This window comes from Gavia stellata, chromosome 11 (assembly GCF_030936135.1).
Source record: "Gavia stellata isolate bGavSte3 chromosome 11, bGavSte3.hap2, whole genome shotgun sequence".
In the NCBI taxonomy this organism is placed as follows: Eukaryota; Metazoa; Chordata; class Aves; order Gaviiformes; family Gaviidae; genus Gavia; species Gavia stellata.
Window position 1 is genome coordinate 852,279 of NC_082604.1, and position 20,883 is coordinate 873,161.

A 20,883-nucleotide genomic window follows, 5' to 3' on the forward strand; every position below is an offset into this window, starting at 1 on the left:
CTAGGCCGAGTTAGCCTAACTGTTAGCGTAAGCCCATGAACTGCAAGTGACTTCTGCTGTCGCAGAAATAGATGAAAGACAGTCAAGCCACCTGTCCCAAACAACAGGACAGCTTTTGCGTGCTCAAGAAAACAAAGAGCCCAGGATCCGGGACCATTTCCCAAAGCTCCAGGGAACACAGGGAGCAGAAAAGAGCCCAGGAAGCCTCACAAGCCTGCGCAGGACTATGCACAAAACGGCAGGCACCACAGCACCAACCTGCCCAACTTCTCTCTGGGACTGCACCGTTTCTCATGCAGAGCAAGGAGGTTGAGCAAGAAACTACTGCACAGACCCACTGGCTCATCTCCCTCACTGCGCCGTCTCACCCGCAGGACGGGAATGTTGCGTAATCTGGAATTTAAGTGCTTTGGTAGCCCAATCCGTTTAGCTTTCACACTGCCATTTGGTCTTAAGCCAAATTTTCTCTGGAAAACGGCACACCAACTCTCTGCAGCAACAGCTGGTAGAGGAATGGGGACAGGATGAGATACCAGACACTTAATAGCAACAAGTACCTAAAACCTGAGATGCCTGCTCCTCAGATAGCACCCAGTCAAGCACAGAGCCTGCCCTTATCTCTGCTGCCTGGCAGGTCTATTGGGAAAGTGTTTTCAGCAAATGAACACCAGGAGCAAACTCCAGCCACTTTTGCCGTATCAACAACTGGGATAAAACCCCAACGTTTTCTGCAAGCAGGGGGAAGGTACGCTGCTGCTCTGCAAGCGGTGGTTCTATCACTCAGCTGCACGCAACCTCACAACCCAGCTTCAGAACCAAAAGATTTCCTTCCCAGCACTAAGAGGACAGCCCAAATGGCATCCCAAGCCGGTGGCCTGGGGGACTGCACAGTCCGTACGGTACAGCCCAACCGGGAGCTCCCACTGAGTCCTAAGAGCTCAGGACTCTCCCAGGGCCTCATACAAAGCTCAAAGCAATGAACAGCAGAACTGCACCGTTTGGAACAGCTGGCAGAGCTCATGCCCACAGATGCCTCCTCTTGCTAGCACCTCTGCCAAATGGATTTATTTAGTTTACCAAGACGTTCACGGGGGGTTGAGAGGACAAGAGCTTTCCGCGTAGGCTGATCACTGTGGCAGCCACTTAGAAAACACTGCTAGCCAAGTGAGCTAAAACTATTAAAAAAAAAAAAAACAACTTTATTTACACTGAAGACCATCCAGCAGGACCCTCCCTTGCCCGGCCACACATGCACACGCACCGACTTCTCCCTTCCCTTACATCCGCCGCAAGCTGAGGATCCTGCTGCCGCACCTCATCTCTCAGTGCTCTATCCGGACCACCATGACCGTGACGTTGTCCGCCGACCCTCGCTGTACTGCCTTGTTGGCCAGTCTGTTACACGCAGCTTCATATCTAGAGTCTGCTTCTAGCTTCCCTTCTCTCGTCTGGATGTTCTTATCCTGTTGGGATGAGGAAAGACAACACTGATTGCTCCCAGCAAAGCACGTACATGCAAGCACATGGTAATTTCCAAGCATGGGGAAGCAAAACAAATAAGGACAACCTCAGGTATAAGGGAGGATACCCTGGCAGAAGTGCATTTCTGTAAGTCAGAGTCATTCCACTTTGTGCCCACTGCACCAACAAACCCAGTCCCCACACTGCCTTCTCCTCACCTCCAGGCAGGACACAATGAAGTTCACAGCTTCTTCTGGTGTAAAGACTTTAAAGAGGCCATCACACGCTATCAGAATGAACCTGGAAGTCAAGCAGAGACAGGTTCCAAGGCTGAATCTTTGGCTCCCCATCTACAGCAAAATCCCTCCAAGCTATTTTATGAGTGCCCACGCTTCAGTCACAGAATCACAGAATCACTAAGGTTGGAGAAGACCTGTAAGATCATCAAGTCCAACCACCAACTAACAAACACCCCCATGCCCACTAAACCATGTCCCACAATGCCTCGTCCATATGTTCCTTGAACACCTCCAGGGATGGTCACTCCGTCACCTCCCTGAGCAGCTTATTCCAATGTCCGAAGGGAAGATGCCATAAGGCACATCTTAAAATCCCTTGGAAGCACCAGAAGTCCTCGGGTGCTCCAGAACCTACCATTCACGGAGCTGAGGCAACCCAAAGTACAGGCCAAAAGAGCCAGGCAAACAATGTAAGACCTAGATCAGGACATCCCGGCAGTCCTACTGACTTGCCTACTGTTAGGCAAGACCATGTATCACGCCCTTCTGGAAAGCCCCATTATTTCTCTAGAAACTGCTTCTTTCCTTTGAGTCCTTTTCATTCACCTATTTTCCCTGTGAAGCAGCTAATGCAAGGAAATAGAGAAACAGAGCCAGCTTAACACCTTATGTGCATCCCTTTAAATCCGTCACATTTCCACGTTCCTGAGGTATACGATAACTTGATTTAAATAGAAGTGTTCAAAAGAAAAGCGAGCAGCTTAACCCACAAACAGAGGCGTAACTGCAATCTGAAAAATCTCTGCCACAAGGTATTGCCGCAGGCTGCAGAAGGTTGAGGGGATACAGAGGCCAAGGCAAGGAGAGCTGCTTCCTAGCTCCCCACCAGAGGATGGGGGAGATAGCCTGCTGCCCACTCCCTGCCTGCACAGGGGAATGTATTAACCAGGAGCCCTAACCAGAGTCACCAGGCAAGGAAAACTACAACCATTCCGCAGAGGTGGCCAGCCTGCCAGAGCAGCACATGTCTCTGAAGACATCGTTTCAAAGCCTGATGCTCAGAATATCTTTAGAAATATTTTAGTGGATCACTTGATATGGAACTCTAGTCCCAGAAAAAGCAGCAGTACTGGGTTACATTCTCACCTCAGAGAGCCTGCAGGGCTGATATGAAAGCTCGCAGCAATTTGTCATTGCCAATCATATGTTACAGAAGTATCTCAAATCTTCAAATATCAGAGCTGAATGCAATGGTAATTGTGGGCACCACGGCTGCTAGAGACAACCCTTGGACAGGATAGGGATCCAAGGGGATTCAAGCCTTAACCAACTGCTTGAACACTGGTCTGTGAACTTATTCAGAGCATGAAGGAAGTCTAAGGCTTATGTATGTTACCACTGCTGCGAGGCCGGCTTCTCCAACAGGAACCTTCACAGTATCTTGGCAGAGTGAGGCAGCAGCATTATCCCACTCTATCGATAAGGAACAGGAGCAGAGAGACATCAGCAGTAACAGCATCCCCTAATTCTGAGTGATCAGTCTGAAGTGCCTTGGCCCTAACAGCAGGGCATACGGGGTCGTGCAGCTTGTGCTGCTTCTGCTAAGCAGAGCTAGGACGCAGCCAACCCCCTTGCACGTGGGCACGCTTTACCTGTCGTTGAGCGTGAGTTGGCAGCGTTTGATATCTGGCACAGAGATAACACCACAGCGTTTGTACTGGCCATCCCCAATGGAGCGGGAAACTTCCAGCACTCCTAGGACTCTTCCGTCCCTGCACAAGGAAAGAAAACATTGAGATCCCTCCCCACACATGTACATCTCGCTGCACAGCCTGACGGGGACGCTCTTCATGGGGCGTTCAGCTTCTTCGTACAAATCCGACCCACTTCCCCAGCAAGTTCAAATCTTCCCTTCAAAGTCTCCTTCCCTTTCTGCATGTTTGTGCGAAGCTTTGGGAAACAAGTGGAGATGGGGAGGAAGAAATTAAGTCATGAGAATTCAAGGCTGTTTTCCATCTCCCTACCCTAACTCAAGTCCTGCTTAACCTAGCAAGGCAGGGAAGTAAGAATTATATGCTGAGCTGAACCCCTGGAGGCGGAGGTTTGAATTCACAGATTATTTTTTGGCAAGGTATCGAGCAAACCGCATTTCAATAGAAGCGCAGAGTGGCAGCAGGCAAGACCAGGTCTGAGCCAGCAGCCCCTCCTGTGCTCTGCCTATCAGGACACCAACCCCTACAGACTGGCTCAACTGGGGGCAGTTCCAAGGAGCGAGAACCATGGCACTTTCTCCTGATCACTTGGTCTTTACTAACCACCGATTGCACCAACCAGTTCTGTGAAACCCAAGTTACAATCCTCCTTAGGAAGCAGTTTTGCTTGCTAAACTTTTCTAATTAACTGAGTGCTGCCTCAACAGAAGCAGCTTGCCACACTCCACCTTTCCAACAACCAAGCACCTTCTCCCCTGAAAGGTTCTTCTGTGCACTCTCGAAAGACACAAGCTCATTCATCTCACAGTCCAACCAGTCCTGCTTGAGATAAAAGCAAGAAGCGAGGCACGTCACAGAGAAGAGATCTGATGCTCGCACACTTTGCAACTTATCTCCTGGGTCCAAAATATTGAACTAGAAGCAGTGGGAGAGGCTCCCAGGCAGCCAGGGAGATGTTCCCCCAGTTCTGAAAAGAGCTAACAGACACTGGCCCATCTCTTTCCTGCGTGCAAAGATAGATCAGTGCTAAGCAGAAGCAGCAGCATGTGCTCTCCAGAGATAAGGGGAACACGGCCCTCCAGACATGGCAGCCTGACAGAACTGAGCCCACCCCTCCCCACCCTAGGGGGCATTCTGCCTCCGCAGGCCTTAAGACACTTCACCTCTACCAAGTCCTCTCTTGTGAGGATGCCATTAAATCAAGAAACAGCCTTCGAAGAAGGGAGAGAACCTAGCCAGGGAGATCAGACACAGCTGCCCAAACAGCCATGCACACCTACGTGCACAGGAACATTAAAATAATCATGCTCCAGCTCCAGAAACTTCCCCTCCTCCTGCAGACCACCTCAGTGCATCAGATAACCCCCAGGGGAGAAAAAAACGACTGATGTCGAGGGCTTCTTGTGCCTTCTCGAACTATCCCCCTCTCTTACAGAACAAGCAGGAAGTGAGTTCTGTTCAATGCCACAGCATGCAGCAAGTGATAACTTCCTAAGCTCTGTAGGTCTAACTCCGCAGGTCAAGCTAAAGCACGTCCATGCTTGCATCGCACTGCCAGGCTTTCATGTGGGCTCCTGCCTTTGAAGCACAGCACCCCGCTGCCATTGTAAGCCCCTGGGAAACCAGCCCCCATCAACCAACTCAAGCCACTGAAGGCTTAGACATCCCAGGCACCGCTGTACCTCCCACAAGCAGCAACAGTTTCTCTCCAGGCTCTTATTAGCACAAGCGCCGGGCTCAGGAAACTCCAGAAACTCAGCGCTCAGGCCCCAAGTTGTGCCAGGGTTTAGATTTGCTCACTCACACCCTCTAGGCACTTACCTGACATTTCCCCCAGCTTTCTGTATCCGCATACGCTCCTCGTATTGGGTGGGGTTGTGCTCCTTACTGAGGCTTAAGGCTGCGTGTTTCTGACTCTCTTCATTATAACGACACAGAATCGCCTGTGCTGACAAAAGACCCTCATGAGTAAACAACCACAAAACTGCAGCAAGAACTTCTTGAGAGAGAGCTGCAAGTTGTAGTGAATGGGGCTACATCTGGCTGGCGACCAGTCACCAGCGGTGTTCCTCAGGGCTCAGCCTAGCACCAGTTCAATATTTTTATCAACGATCTGGAGGCAGGAGTTGAATGCACCATTACCAGTTTGCTGATGATACTAAACTGGGAGCTGCTGTTGACTCTCTCGAGGGACAAGAGGCCTTGCAGAGGGATCTGGAGAGATTGGAGCACTGGACAACGATTAATGGGATGAAATTTAACAAGTCAAAATGCCGGATTCTGCACCTAGGACGGGGTAACGTCGGGCACGAGGATAGATTGGGAAAGGAGTGGCTGGAGAGCAGCCCTGCAGAAAGGGACCTGGGGGTGCTGGTCGGCAGCAGGCGCAATAGGAGCCAGCAGCGTGCCCTGGCAGCCGAGAGGGCAAACCGCATCCTGGGTGCATCAAACACAGCATCACCGGCCTGGCAAGAGAGGGGATTGTCCCGCTGAATTCAGCGCTGGTGCGGCCTCACCTCGAGTAGTGTGTGCAGTTCTGGGCCCCACCGTTTAAGAAGGATGTGAAGGTCCTTGACTGTGTGCAGAGGAGGGCTACCAAGCTGGTGGCAGGGCTGGCAGGCAAGTCCTGTGAGGACTCTGGGTTTGTCTAGTTTGGAGAAAAGGAGGCTGAGGGGCGACCTCATTGCTCTCTACAGCTGCCTGAGGAGGGGACGTGGAGAGGGAGGTGCTGAGCTCTTCTCCCTGGGATCCAGGGACAGGACGCCTGGGAATAGTTCAAAGCTGCGCCAGGGGAGGTTCAGACTGGACATTAGGGAAGCATTTCTTTACCAAGAGGGTGGTCAGACACTGCACTAGGCTTCCTAGAGAAATGGTCGATGCCCCAAACCTGTCAGTGTTTAAGAGGCATTTGGACAATGCCCTTAATAATGTGCTTTAAATTTTGATCAGCCCTGAAGTGGTCAGGCAGTTGGACCAGATGTTCGTTGCAGGTCCCCTTCCAACTGAAATATTCTATTCTAGATACTGTGAGATATTTAGCGCCACCAAGAGAGCACTACCACACACAGTTGTTTTACAGTATGAGAGACAACACAGAAGTACCCTGCACCCACCCAAAACAAGATACTTTGTAGGAAGTGTTGGAGAGCTCACAGCAACTGGGACAGCCCACACAAACACCTCGCCCTTCAGGGCGAATAAAGCTCTCGAAGGAATCTAGACGCCAGCATTGGGCATCTCCATTCTGCTTACCCGGCTGTCCCCAAGGTTGGCTATGTAGAGGATATTGTCGACAGCTAGGACACAAGTAGCTGTGGAGCCATCCTTCCATGCTGGCTTCCTGAAGGGAACAAAAATGAGATTACTAAGGGGGGAAAACAATGTTTAAGTTAGTCACAGAGCGCTCCTGGGGACTCAAGGAAGTCTCATGTGCCAACACGCAGCAGTCAGCTAGCACAAGCCCCCAGCAGCTGCCTGCAAGCAGCTAGGGCAACTGTTGGTGGTAAATAGCGAGCTGGACAAGGACAGAGGAGCTGCACAGAGTACCGCCTTCTAAATGCATGGCCAATGTCCAACTGGTTCAAATACTGCCAGCCACACTCCCCACACCAATGCTCCCTCACACTCAGCTCCCAGGAAAGCTCATCTGTGGCTGGAACAGGCTCAGCCCTGATGACTGCCCTGAAGCTACAGCATCATGAGCAAACAAGCATCCCAAATTCCTCCTCAGGAGGCTCCTTCTTTGCAGCAAAAGGAAGGCACAGCCAGGACTGCAGCAGAATTGCCTTCCTTTTTGCTTTCATTTCCCTTCCTTTTTTTCAAAGTACCTCCGCCTGTCCGCCTCAGTCCTCACCACCCCGCCTCAGCAGCAACACCACTCATTCAGTCACCCTCCTAATATTTCACTTGCTGTAGTTAAGCTTGTATCTTTAGAGCTCTAGGTAAAATGAGAAGCGTTTCTTAGATTACAGCTGCCAGACTAGCCCTCCCCACAATGAAGCCTGGCTATGATGCCACTCTTTACTGAAACTACCTTTGAGAGACTGATTTCGAGACATATTTCATCTGGTTTTCCCTAACTTTGAAGGTGCGGCTGAATGAAGATCATTCATTTCATCATCAATACAGCTATCGCTAGCAATCCTTTGTAGTGCCTTTGTATTAAGTCACATTTCTGACCAAACGGAGGCTGGTTTGGGAATGACACTGTTGTGGTAAACTCAAGGAAGCTTCTTCCTTTTGCCTGGTCAAACTTGTTGATCTGATAGGCTTAAGAGACTGAGCCAGCCTGCAATTTGCAGGGAATCTCAGAATCAGATGGATCAACAATCTCTCCATCTGTGTTAGAGGTGTCCCTAAGAAACTGAAAAAGAAACCCAAAAAAACGCAAACATGTAAAGCACTGGTAACAAAGTGACTGTATTTTAAATGCAATCTACATCTTCCTTAGTCCACACAGTTGGTATGTCAGTTCAGCAGAGACTAAGAGAAGGTAAAGGTGCTTGCACTCAAAACCCAGCTGGGAGGCAGGCTGGCATTTATCCCACAGAAAATAGCTGCTGTGCTTTTCAGCTTCGTTTTAAAAGAATCTGTTAGAAACAAGCTTAAGATGAGGGACATTCTTCAATCAACAACTCTGTTTTCAAAAGAGGTGCAGAAAGCAAGACTTAAACTTACGTTGGGAGAGTTAAGTCTTTCAACGCAGCGCATTAAAAACTACCTCAGAGATGTGCTCCAGCCTGGCAAGCACATACTCGCTAACAGGAATGCAGCTCTAAAGAAAGCTGCACACAGCAGCCTAAAAAAGTACCGCTCTACAGATACCCTCCTGCCACACTTTGATGCCGTCAATGCAGAGATCCCATCTCAGGCAGTATGGGGTAAGTCACTTCAGCAACGTGGTAAATCTTTAAAAAGGAGGCAAACAAGATGCCCTGGTAAGGACAGAGGTGCATTCTTGGTCATGTTTTGGTTCCTTTCTTTACCACAAATGTGTATTTTAGTCTAAGGGGTCCCACAGACCACCTACCACAGAGTAAGACCAGAACATGCTGTGATCTAGCTCTAGCAGGCACTCAGCTGGCAGAGTTACAGCCTGACACAGCTAAGCTGTATGGGGTTTCACCAAAGCATAGACACAACTCAAGGTTTCCTCTGCTCTGCTCAGAACTAAGGCCTGTGAGATCCAAGCTAAGAAATACAAACACAAGGGAAACATTTACACTTACTGGCTGGATGCCTGCTTCAGAAACTCTTCATCTGTGTGTTTGAAGGTGTCCAAAAGGCATCTCTTCACAGTTTTCTCCACGCTGACTACCTCACCTGTCAGACAGGGAAAACAGCAACTAAGCTCCAGCTAAAACATATCTGACCTATCGCAGTCTCTCCCTTTGCTCATCCAACATTCAATTAGGCAGTGCATCTATGAGACCCTGTGCAGAGCAGCTAGGGCACATCCTGGGCTCATGCTACCAAAAATCTGTGCGGTAGCATGTATGGAGAATTTATGACACACCCCTCTCCCCCACAGGCATATTTTCACGCTTGAAGTGGCACTGCCAAAACTAGCAACAGCACATCTCACACTTGCTTAGCGGTTCACAACTGGCTCTTTGTACCCTTGTGTGAAAAAGGTTTCCAGCCCTCTTCCCAGGAGACAGGGCAGTCTCGCAAGCCCACTGGGAGTAAGGGATGGGAACTGTAGCACTACACCCAAACAAATCAGTTTCCATATCCACTGCGATAATGTCAAGGCAGAAAAGGTGATGGCTGTCCTACAGCCCTTATTCCACTCCTCTCACCTTTAGGAAATTTCTTAATCAGGTTTTGGTGCAGATTCTGTGCTGCAAATTTTGAGGCTCGGACTCCCCCGTGGCCATCAAAAACGGCAAAGTACGAGACACGTGTGCTGTGAGGGAACAAAGAGTAGCAGAAAGGAGCCAGGAAAGGCCATTAGCTAGAGGGTGGGATTGAGTACATTCGTCTCCATAAAACCCTGCCCTGTGTCAGCCAGACTGAATAAATACTGCACTCCAAGGCACAAACAAAGGTAGCAAGTCTCTAAGCTCACACACTCAAGCATTTACACGGTTTATGTGTGCAAGCACTGAGCTGAGAACTTTCTTGTAATTTTCCACCCCTCAAGAAAATGAAGAGCAGAAGAGAGTTTATAGACCACAACTTGGCATAAAAGCAGCTAAACATTTCACCTCAAGGGCACTGCAACTCCCCAGCACTACACAGACATCGGTCTAACCAATCCTACAGTTCTTTCCATGCCTAAACTTGTTGAAACCATGCTACAGACAAGAAACTCGAATCCCTCAGCAGACAAAGTTCTTGGGACAGTATTAATTCAGAAGCTAAATCCAGTATCAGGATGATGCTTGACAGCACTCTTCTAAATACACACACTCATATGTTTTAATTTGCCAAGAGATTTAAACTTTTCAGATGAGTTCTGATATCTGTTTTCTCTTCTTCGGGTGTTCTCCATCGCCACAGTTAGGGTTTTACACACTGTAAAATCCCCAAGGCAAGGCGTGATTACTTATAATTAAACTGAGGGTCTCCAAACATCCCCATTTACATTTGGGTAACAGAGGCTCAATATCCAGAGTTATCAGGCCCTCACAATCCTTGTGAAGTCAGGCCCTCACAATCCTTGTGAAGTCAGTGACCGAATCCACTGAGCATCCCTCAAAGGGAGGTATTTGTATATAAAATAGTGCTGTGATTTGCCCAGGAACACAGCTAATGATTCAACGCAGGGCTCCCAATAACAAGCCCAAACCACACCCCACAATGCAGACATAGTTAAGAGCATCAGCCGCTCAAAGCAAAAAGGATCATATGGGCTTAGCTGAAGCAAGCTGGAGCTGCTTCACCCCTGTGATGACCACCATCCACAGCTTTATTCTGGCAGCTGGGGCCCACTTACATTTGGGAGGGCAGAGGCTGGCATTCCTCGGTGATATCGTTTAAGATGACATGTGCATCCTGCATGTCTTCTCTCTCACCTTTCCTCTCTGCCACATACCCCTTCAATCCAAGAATGCCCAGTGACCCTAAAGGGGAACAGAGCAGACACATGCACACAAATCAAACTCCTCCATCTCCTCAGCTCAGGCTAAAAACCAGTAAATCAGCGACCACTTTTCAGCTTTCAGAACCCTATCCTGGCACTACAGCGAAGTACAGCCCTCATCCTGCAACAACACGTCTGGGACCTTCTGCCAAACTTGTTTAGTAACATGTTTTTTTTAAGTGCTCGCAAGGCCAGCAGCTATAAAAGCCGCTTGCCCCCATTTTGGCAGGCAGCTGCAGTCAAGCACTACTGCTGGGCATCAGACGGGGCTCTTACCAAAAAGGGGCGGGGGCCCAGGGGAAATGTGTGGCACTGAACCTGCAGATTAAACAAAGCACAGCTTCAAAGAGGGTGCTAAGGACAGGAAATCAGGGTCTGCTCTTTCCAGAACACGTCCTTTCCTTTGTAGCCCAAACAAATCTTTTTCCCAAAGCTGCAACATAACACGCGGGCACCTACGCTGAAGTCAAATGCCCTACACGTAGCAGCAAGTCACTCTCTCTCTGGCTTTCTTAGCAGCCACCCAGTGGAGAGATTTGTGGATGTGGCAAAAGAAACTGGTGCGGCTCTAGCCTTCCAGAGTGTTTCGCAACCAATCCCCCTCTTGGCAGCACAGGAGCTTATCCTGCAAACGCTGAGGTGCTTGCTGCTCAGCTTCTGCCACTTCAGCAGGGCCAGTAAGAAGGCCCGGGTGAGGGAGGCAGAGAGTGCCAGGGAGCTCGAGGGGCTTCCACAGACCACCACAGCAGTTTGTTCCCTACGAGAGGCTGAAAACACAAGCAGACTGAAGAACCAAAGCTTATCTTTCGTCTGGACTTACTCAGCCCAATGTCAAAAGTACAAATTGAGTACATTTGTTTTCAAACTGTCTGAAAACCTTTACAAACTTTCTTTTCCACAAGTTCTTCCCTGCCGTTCTTCTCTTCCTCCTCCAAGGACTTTCTCTTCTCCCCTTTCCCATGGCTCCCTGATGATGAGACCTGCTCAGTAGCACTGGAGGCTGAAAGCAAGCAAAAACGCAGGCGGCTGAAGTCTTCCAGCTCTGTTTTACTTGCATAAATTCAGCAGCAAGTCCTCTCATATCGAAGCACTCTCAGAAGCCCAGGCTCGCACACTCACACAGTACTAAACGACCGGCGTTATTACTGAACGAGACATACTAACTGATTGCAAACAGGCACACACAACCTTACTCAACACGTACAACACATTGCTGCCTAGCCCAGCGAGCGCCGATTTGATCACTTCACATTGTGTGACGCTACCTCAGGCACAGTACGGTTGTGTTTGGCTGGCAGGCTGTTGATTCTCCCCACCAAGCCACAGTTTGTTTCTTAGCTACCAGCCTTTTTTGCAGTTAACTGCTCAGGAAGTTAACATTTCAGGTTGGAACACTTCTAATTTTTATTAGTAGTAGTAGTAGTGTCTATAAGTTGTGCCCACAACAATGCAAAGAAGTGTATTTTATTACTCTGAATGTGCATATTTGTTAGGGGTTTCAGAAGACAGATTACAAATTAAAGCTAGCAAGCAAAATATGATTCCCACGATGTCAGAAACCTAGCCTTTCCCTTCGGGAGATTTACTCTCGTATGGTATAGTGAATTACCTCACCTCCTCCCAGGTGCTAGCAAACACCTGGCTGCATGCAGAAAGCCTTGCCAGACCAGCAGTCTGGTCTTGAAGACACTTACAGCTAGGAACAAGGCGGTAGTCTGCACCCACAGCAGAAAAGCAATAGAAGCCAGAGCAGTGGCAGCACCAGGCCAGCGCTGCCTTCGCTCTTAGCAAGCGCGTGCGTACTTTCACTCCCAAAGCAGGGAGCTCTCAGACACAGATGGCGGGGGTCCCCAAACCTAAGTTTGATTTTAAAGAGTCAGAATCCCGATTTAAACAATCGGGGCACAAACAGATCACCACGACCAGTGTCAGCCAACCCGGACACCAGATTAACTTGCCGTGCATCCAACACAACAGGCTACATGGATGGGTCTTCCTGAAAAGGGCAAGTTGGCAGAGGCTTGGTGAGCTGACACAGCTCCTTACCCGTGTCACCGCTGCTGGCGGGCGGAAGATCATCGAAGAGGAAAGAGCCTCCTTTTCCTGGAGCACAAAAAAAAGGCAAGAAGAACTAAATACCTTCGTCTCTTTGAGGGAATAATGCTCTGTGTACGCCCCTCCTGAGGTGCAGAAATTATAAAATGCCAGTTTACCAAAGCAACCCAAATTTCAACTTCTGTTACTGGATGGTGGGGGCAAACTCATGTGGAACATCTATAACATTCTGGTTACCCAAAAAAACCCACAAGAAGCTGCTCTGCACACTAGTGCTGAGAACTCAACTGTCTTTATCCTGTCTAACAATAAAAGGGTTTACACCAGTTTCATCTCAAGACATGCTGACACAGAAAACACAGGAAGCCAAACTAATGGCAGGAACAGAGCACCCATACCTGAGTCAGCACTGCTGGCTGGTGGGAGATCATCAAAGAGCAGAGGCCCTTTCTGGGCTTCCTTCCCTGTAAGACACCAGGACAGAGTCAGGACCCGTTGCAGGCACGCAGGGGTTGGTTTCTGGAAGGACTGTCCCCCAGGCAAGCACGGGTGGCATCACCGAGGAGAGCCTTGGCTGCCTTTCTTCCATCTCTAATTTAGGCAGCTCCTACATGAGCAAAACAACCACCCACCTGGGGATGATGTGAACTTTTATCTTGAAAACAGCTGTGGTTTTGGTTGTTTTTTTTTTTTTTTTTGCTAGAAATCCACTCAACTTGCATTAACATCCCTCAGCGGCCCAATCAAGATGTTATAGGATGGCAGGTGCCCGGAAAGCACCACATTATTTCAGGTAACATCATTACAGCTCTCCACAGACCCACGACCCGCAGCAGCACAGAGAGAGGAAAGGCTGCAGCATGGCCTAAACCGCATGGCTAACACCCTGCGCCTGAACGAGTCCCAGGGGGAAAAAAAAAAAACCACAAAAACCCCCCCACACCCTGTGATTTTTCTCCAGCGATTTTTAAGCCACCCCCTCCTGCCACCGCCCCCTCGCACCCCCCCGCCCCTCAGCCGCTGCCGCCGCCCCGGGGCGCTCGCTATAGCGGCGGGCCAGTTGGCCGCGGAGCCGGCGCCTCCCCCCGCACTGCTCGCTGCCCACGGCCGCGCCGAATCAGGCCCGGAGAGGCCCAGCGCCGCTCGCCGCCGGTCCCGCGGCCTGTCAGGCCCTGCCTGGGTGAGGCCCCGCCCCGGGGCCGCGCGGAGCCAGGGCAGGGCAGAGCAGAACGGCGGTGAGGAGCCCGCCCCAGGGGTCGCGGCCCCCTCACCCGCCGCCGAGGAGCCGGGCTCCGGGAGGTCCCCGAACAGATCCATCCCGCCGCCGCGCCGGCAGCGCCGCCGCTGAGGCCGCTTCCTCCTGCCCAGGCGCAGCTCCGCCCCCCGACGGGCTGCCAATCTCCCCGCAAGGCCAATCAGCGGCCGCGGACGGGCCGGAAGTAGGCGCGCGGCCCGGCGGCGGCGGGGCGGGAGCGGAAGGCCGCCGTTGGCCCCGCCCCGCGAGGCGCCTGTCAATCCCCCTGGCGGGAGGCGGGGCGCCCCGTCAAACACCCCCGCCGGCCGGCACAGCGCGGCCGCCTTCTCCACCAATCGGAAGGCTGGGCCGCCCTGCCAATCAACCCCGTCGCCTCGCGCCAGGCTGACCAATCCCGCGGCTGGCGTGGGAGGGGAGCCCAGCACCGCCCTCCTGTACCTACCAATCGCTGGCGGGGGGCGGAGGGCGCCCGCCGCGTGCCCGGCGGGGCGGGAAGGGCGTGCGGCCCCTCGCGGCGGCGCCATGACAGTGCGGGTGCCCGGTGCGGCCTGGCGGCCCCGCTGCAGCGCGGCCCCGCTGTGCGCAGCCCCGGGCCGGTGCCCGGTGCCCGTACCCCGTGCTGATACCCGGTGCGGCCCAGCCAGCAGGCCCCACAAGTGCACGGCCCCCTCGCCCGCAGCCCCGGGGCCGCTGCGGGCCTCCCCGGCTGCCTGGAGGCGCCTGCCCTGCCCACCCGCCTCAGGAAGGAGAGCTCGGTGGCGCGGGAGCGTTTGCGTTAAATGCCACATTTATTTCAGAACTGAACAAGCCTCACGTGTGCGCGGACAGCCGGGACCCGAGGCGCCAACCCCCGGAGGGACCCCCGGGGGCCCCGCCATCGCCGGCAGGAACCGGAGGGCATGAAGGGTGTCCTCCCTCCCCTGCAGGCCCTGGGCCTGCCGGTGCTCACCTGCCCTCCACACCACCATTCCCCTGTGAAATTTCTCTTCTGATGAGGCTCACGGTCGTGCCTAAATCTCGGGTTGGCGTTCCTCATCCCGGGGGACTGTGGTGGTAGAGGGGATGGGTGGACAGGGGCCTGAGCGGGGGAGCGTGTGGTGCTGGCGAGTGCGGAGCCGGTAAAACGGCAAGGGTAGCCCACGAGCCGGGGACTTCCCGCTGCAGGGATGCTGCAGGTGTCCAGCTAGCAGCCGTGTCCCCCTCGGCCCTGAGTGCGGCATCCCCCAGCCGAGCCATCTGCTCTGCAGGTTTGCTGGCCTCAGGCACGCTTCGGCTCTGGCTGGAGGATGCCTGTCCCACGGCTGCCCCTCGCCTGCGGCACGGGCAGCACCGCCCGGCCGTGGCTGGTGAACCTGCGTCTGGTCCCTGGCAGACACGGGTCCTGTCTCCGCCAGAAGCTGCCTCCGCCCTGGAAGAGCATCCCCTCTTCCCTGGGGCACCCAGTGTTTCCACCCCTGGCCCCCTTATGTTGAAATTTGGGATGGTACTAACTAGTCCTTGCCCAGGGCACGGGAGCCAGGATGTCACAGCCCGGGTCCCTGCTTTGCCCCGGCCGCAGCTCTGTCCCTCCGTGCCCCCGGATAGGCACCTCTCCCTCCATAAAGAGCACGAGTTGGCCTCCAGGTCTCTAAAATGGATCACAGGGAGGGGAAAAAACCCCTCAGGTTGATGGGTTGCTTGTCCTGGGCTGGCAAGCTGCCACCTGCCCGGGGAGCAGGGTTGGGAGGAGCAGCCCCGCAGCGCCTTCGGGCCAGAGCGATGGGGTGAGATGCCCAGGGCGGTGTGGCGAGGCAGGCAGAGCCAGCAGCGTCTCAGGAAGGATCCCAAAACCCTCTCCATGACCTGAAACCCAAGCTGAACAGCGCCTGACGTGCAGCGAGGGGGGGTCCCTGCAAGCTTCTGCCCGCCTGCCATGTCCCTACCCATCCGTGCCTCCCATGACACCAGCGTAACAAGAAGACGGCACCACATCCGACACACATACACACCCACACACACACACACCCACACACACCACTGACAGCGCGGGGAGGTGCGGCAGAGCCAAGGCGCAGCCGTGCTGTGCGAGGGAAGGTCAGCCGTGAAGGCGTGACAGCGAAGCTGCGGGGGGGGGGGGGTGCCCGGGAAATGCGCAGAGGAAGATGCTTGCCTTCCCGCCCAGAGCTGTGCCGGATGCCGTCGGCCGCTCGGGAAGCGGCGAACGAAAGCATCCCCCCATGGGTGAGAAATGGGAGAAGGAGGAGAGGGAGAGCTGCTGCTGGGGGAGGTGGGAAGCGGTGATGGCTGGAGGAGAAGGTCTTTTCGTCAAAGCCACCTCCGCCACGGGAAGCCCCCTGGATTAACGTGCTGACAGAGGCAGGGTGGGAAGGAGGTGGGTGCTCGCTTCTGCAGCAGGGGAAGAGGAGCCAGCTACAACAGTAAAAAGCAGCTCCACCCCGACACCCCCACACCAGCCTCTCCCCCGCGACTCTGACCTGCTTCGAGCCTGCCGTCCTGCCGGGAGGAGAAGGGACGTGACAGCCTTTTTGGGAAGGGAGCGACAAGGATCCTGTAGATTGGGATGGTCATTCCTAGCCCCGGCTCCTGGGGAACTTTCCCATCTGGCTTTGGAAGCGGCCACCTGAACCTCCACAATCCCGGCAGGGATGGGACCCTTGACATCCTGCCCTAAGAGGCAGGGCCGGGGGGTGGAATCCCTTTGGACAAGCCCCCCAGGGCTCCCAGGCCGGGATAGCGGAGGTGGCCCGCATGCTTTTGGTTGGGAAGGACAGCCCCGCACGAGGTGACAGGCAGAGCCGTCCCCAGAGCCCTCCTTTTCCCTCCAGCAGGACCAAGCTCCGAAGCGAGGTGACCCATCCACATTGGATGGGGGTGCCCCAGCCAGCCGAGATGGCGGGCTCCCCCCTTCCAGAGGTTAGATGGGGCAGGTAGGAATTGCCTCCTTTGGGAAGACATGGTGGGCTGTCCAGCCAGCGCTCAGGAGAGAAGTAGTTTAAGCTGCAGGGAGGGGCAAAGCAGAGGGTTGGGGAAGGGCGGGGAGTGAGGGCAAGAGCTCCGCTGCCGCCGGGCACATGCCAGGGATGTCCCAAGGAAGGCAACTCCGGGACCCCGGCCCACCGCCAAGGCTCTCCCCTGCCCCGGGGAGGCGTTGTCCAGGGGCCAGGACCCAACTTTGGGGATTTTTGTGACGTAAATAGAAATAAATACTTTATAAATATCATCTTAAACTACCGACACCTGATCTTACCCTGCCGTCTCTTGCAGAAACATCAATAAACTAGGAAATCCCCATACCTAAGCTACCACGTTCCCTTCGTGTGGAGGCAATTCCTCCTGCTCTCCCACCTCCGAGCTTTACCGCACTCCCACCTCTGTAGATCAAAGACCAGCTTTTAGCCGAAACCGCCCTCCTCGCTCCCTCCCCTCCGACAGGGACCTTTCTGGAGCGTTACAGATGGTGTGACATGAAGGTCACCCATGGGGGGACGGGCAGAAGATGGCACGGGCACGAGAAATCCTGCCCAGGCGGGTCCAGGCTTTTGCAGCTACGAACGGAAGTGAGTTTCCCCCGTGAAGGTGTGAATCGAGACAGATCCTTCCATGGAGCAGACAGCTGGGGCAGCAGATGGTGTGAGAGATCAGACGTTAACATGGGGAGTCTTGAGACAGAATCAGTTATCTTGATCCTGTTGGCAGACGGATGAGGTGGTGGGTGTTTTTCAGGTTAGATTCTCATCTGGGCTGTTCTCCTTCTGGACAGCTTGGATCTGATTTGGAAAACAAGGGACAAAAGGTGTCAGAGATGTGGACAAGGAGAGGTGTGGTCCTCCGGGTTCGGTGTCCTGGTTCCAGGCTGATGCTTGAACCCAGCCAGAGCTGGAGGGACACGGGATTAATGTCTCCTTAGCCAGAGCACGCAAATTTCTGTGCGTTTACTCCTATTCTCCTAATCCTGCCACTTGAGATGCTCTCAAGAACTTCATGAGATGGTCTCAAGAACTTTGGGAGATGGTCTCAAGAACTACGTGAGATGCTCTCAAGAACTTTGGGAGATGGTCTCAAGAACTACGTGAGATGCTCTCAAGAACAGTGAAGGGCCAGCGTCCCTGCTGCCAGGCATGGATGGTGCTTTGAACACAGCACAACAACGCCTCTGTACTAGCCGGGATCGGGTCCGAGATTGAAGCATTTAAGTGGGGAGGAACTGAAGTCAAGATTAATACGGTCCAAGTTTTGCCGGCTGAGAGCCGGCTGAGCCAGGCACAGCTCTGCACAGGAGATGCTCACCACGCCTGGCCAGGGGGGCTGCAGGCAGAGCGCTGGGAGCAGAGCAGGGAGCATGCTTGGCTGCCAGTGGACCCACCACCGATGGCATCCCTGCACCCCCCCTTCCCTTAGCTGCCCCCGGTACCTTATGGACCCAGCCAGGAGCGGGTTGAAGGCGTAGAGCCAGTCGTGCATGTCCTTGTCGCTGCTCGCCTGCAGCAGGATGCCCCGGTGCTCCGTGCACACCGCAAACGTGTTTGGGGTCTGCTGGGGGAGAGCCGGGGCTGAGTCCCTTGCTCGAGGGGCTGTGCGGAGCGGGGCTGGTTCCCAGCGCCCTACCTTGAGCATGGCCTGCTGGTCCTCGCTGTACTCCACCTGGGCCTTGGAGAGGTTGAGTATGGCCCTCTCGACCGCGTCCTTGTCTGAGTTGTAGATGTAGACGTATGGGCGCCGGACCACCACGAAGCGCTTCACCCACCCGTTGGTGTGGGGCTCCAGGAAGTGCAAATAGCCCTTTTTGGAGACGATGGGGCTGCAGGAGGGACCGAGGTCAGGGTGGGACATGGACCGTGAGGAGGTGGCAATGGTAGGGCACGGTCACCCACCAGCCCCAAGGCGCTCCCCTCGCTGGCTGCCCCAGCCGCTCCTACCTGACCCGGATCTCCTGGATGTCAGGCACCAGCAAACGCTGGGGCTCCTTCTCCTCCTCCGGCCGGCGGGCCGGGGAGTTCTTCTGCTCTCCTTCTACCACAGGCTCCAGGTCAGGGCTCTCTGCCCTGGAGGAGACCTGGGGGGGCCTGGGGAGGGAGAAGAAGCCGGGGTGTAGGAAGAGTGACAGCTGGGGAACACCCACCGACCAGGACCGCATCCCAGTGGTACAGCTTCCCTGCTCGGAGGATGCTGAGGCATCACCCAAACCTCCCGGCCACCTTCTTACCTGACCTCCATGGCATTGTAGCGTCCTTCCACCAGCGACGGGCAGGTCGAGGAGGGAGTGAGAGTGGTGACCCCAAGAGCTGGCATGGAGGGGTCTCTCATCAGGGTCACGGACATTTCAGACAGCTGTGGAGGAACAGAGGTGTGGACTCGAGTTTCTGCCCAAAGCGGGGTACAGGCAAAGGACCAGGCGCCTTGCTCATACGGGGAGAGGCAAGACCTCTGGCTGGTGGGGTCCTCTCCTGGCGCAGTCCCGAGAGCCACCAGCTTTGGGAACACCAGGCTGAGAGGAGGGAGCAGGGACCCCGGAGCAGGGACCACTGGTGCCTTGGTGCCCATCTGGCCCCCGCCCAGCCAGTCTCCCCCGGCCATGCATCCCTCCCGGCCCCCGGCAGCCCGGTGGAGCCGGGGGCAGCGGCAGTACCTTGCTCTCGCTGGCGCTAATGCAGACGTGGCTGTGACTGTACTCCCTGTTGAAGGTGTGCGTGAGCAGGCGCAAGCACTGCGGAGAGAGAAGGAGGACGGTGGGGCAGGAGGCACCTTCCGCCACCCTCCTCCTCCCACTCCTCTCGGGCTTTCTCCTGCCACGACCCCTCTGCCGCCCCGTGGCAGCCCCTTCCCGGCTTCACCCCTGCGAGCTGGGGATGCGGCAGGATGGTACCTTCACAGCCAGTTCCTTCTGCCTCTCGCTGGGGGTCTCGGGGGGAGAGGTGCGGGCCTCGGGGGCCCCGTCGACGGAGAGCGGGGAGGAGACGCAGGAGGTGCTTCGGGACTCCGAGTCCTCACTGGAGCAGGGGGACAGGGTCTCCAGGCCCAGGCGCTGGGTCGTCTCCAGCTTCTCGCGCAGGAGCAGGTAGTGCCTTGTCTTCTCCACCTGGGCACAGGCAGCCAGGGTCAGAGGTGGCCCCTTCTCCCCGCCAGCATCCTTTCAAGGACCGCGCTTCCCGGGCCCCATGAACCCCATCTGCGCATTAGCTTTGGGTCTGCTGCGACCCGGCTAGCAGCAATGCACCGGAGAGCACCGGCGGCGCAGCCCCGCTCCTGCCTCCTCCCGACCCGGGGATGGGGAATCCCACCAGCACCGGCAGGGCAAGGGGCTGAGCTGCAAATTGCACCGTCTTGGCCTGTTTCTAGCCCAGACTCTTACTTCTTGCAGGAGGCTGAGTTTCTCCAGCTCCCACTGATGGTCGAGGATGAGGCTGTCGCTGCGGGGCCGCCAGCCAGCCAGGTTCTCCTCTCCCCGCACGTAGGCTACGGAGGTGTCAAGCACGCGCCGGCGCCGTCTCTGCATGCCTGCGGGGACAGATGCACAGCTGGGGGGGTCAGACGCACAGCCCCGACCCCGAGCGCCATGCCGTGCCTCCCAGCCTCATGGCGAACACCTGGGCAGAGGCATGGCACCCACCTGGGCTGCCGGCATCGGCCACGCGGCAGAGGCTGAGCTCATAGACTCCTGTCACGCGGTTGCTGCGAGCAAAGGGAGATGAGGTGTTAGCGGCTCTGCCCCATCCCCACGCCCCGGTAATTTCACCCAGGTTGCTGGGATGCCTCAGGAGGGCTCCAGTCCCTGGGTGATGGCTCTCCTCCCTCCAGAAAGGCGGGAGCATCCCGGTACCTCTCAGAAGCCCGCAGGCTGCCGCTGCCAAAAAGGTTGCGGATGGAGCGGGAAGCAGGAAGCTTGGCATCCCGGGAGTAGAAAACCATGCAGAAGTCTTTGGTGATGACGGCGGGCTGAGTGCAGTTCTCCATCTGCAGCAGGGCAGGGGGAGGAAGGCATCAGGGGAGCTGCAGCTTGGCAGCCCAGCGGGTCTCTCCCACCCCTGGTGCCCAGCGGTTTCCATTCCCGGGGTCCCGCAGGGTCCCCAAGCACCA

The 20,883-nt window shown here is 54.9% G+C and overlaps 2 protein-coding genes across 18 annotated transcripts in view; both read right to left on the bottom strand.

Moving 5' to 3' along the window:
* Window positions 1-1,192: 1,192 nt before the first annotated feature.
* On the bottom strand, window positions 1,193-13,871 carry ILKAP (ILK associated serine/threonine phosphatase). The gene is made up of 12 exons (XM_059822758.1): window positions 13,826-13,871; window positions 12,953-13,018; window positions 12,546-12,602; window positions 11,377-11,499; window positions 10,353-10,479; window positions 9,214-9,320; window positions 8,641-8,734; window positions 6,665-6,752; window positions 5,234-5,355; window positions 3,353-3,472; window positions 1,680-1,761; window positions 1,193-1,463 (listed from the first exon to the last, which is right to left on the bottom strand). Exons 1-12 carry the CDS (start codon window positions 13,869-13,871, stop codon window positions 1,323-1,325), a joined length of 1,173 nt encoding a protein of 390 aa, XP_059678741.1. The 3' UTR covers window positions 1,193-1,322.
* A 3,662-nt stretch (window positions 13,872-17,533) lies between these two features.
* The window catches only part of KIF1A (kinesin family member 1A), a 33,325-nt gene continuing 29,975 nt past the window's right edge, over window positions 17,534-20,883 (bottom strand). For 16 of the 17 annotated variants that reach the window (XM_059822673.1, XM_059822672.1, XM_059822671.1 and 13 more), the window contains 10 exons: window positions 20,627-20,760; window positions 20,417-20,478; window positions 20,159-20,304; window positions 19,673-19,885; window positions 19,436-19,513; window positions 19,013-19,137; window positions 18,726-18,872; window positions 18,415-18,607; window positions 18,221-18,339; window positions 17,534-17,576 (listed from right to left, as the gene is read on the bottom strand). In XM_059822673.1, the coding sequence (XP_059678656.1) occupies window positions 17,534-17,576; window positions 18,221-18,339; window positions 18,415-18,607; window positions 18,726-18,872; window positions 19,013-19,137; window positions 19,436-19,513; window positions 19,673-19,885; window positions 20,159-20,304; window positions 20,417-20,478; window positions 20,627-20,760 (1,260 nt within the window). The remainder of the gene's footprint in view (window positions 17,577-18,220; window positions 18,340-18,414; window positions 18,608-18,725; window positions 18,873-19,012; window positions 19,138-19,435; window positions 19,514-19,672; window positions 19,886-20,158; window positions 20,305-20,416; window positions 20,479-20,626; window positions 20,761-20,883) is intronic. The other variant, XM_059822674.1, reaches the window with a different exon arrangement.

Coding starts and splice junctions, on each gene's coding strand:
- ILKAP (XM_059822758.1), bottom strand. CDS start 13,871: ATGGATCTGTTCGGGGACCTCCCGGAGCCCGGCTCCTCGGCGGCGG. Junction 11,500..12,545: donor CGCCAGCAGCGGTGACACGG/GTAAGGAGCTGT, acceptor GCTTGCTTTCAG/CCTCCAGTGCTACTGAGCAG. Junction 1,762..3,352: donor CAACTCACGCTCAACGACAG/GTAAAGCGTGCC, acceptor CTTGACTTCCAG/GTTCATTCTGATAGCGTGTG.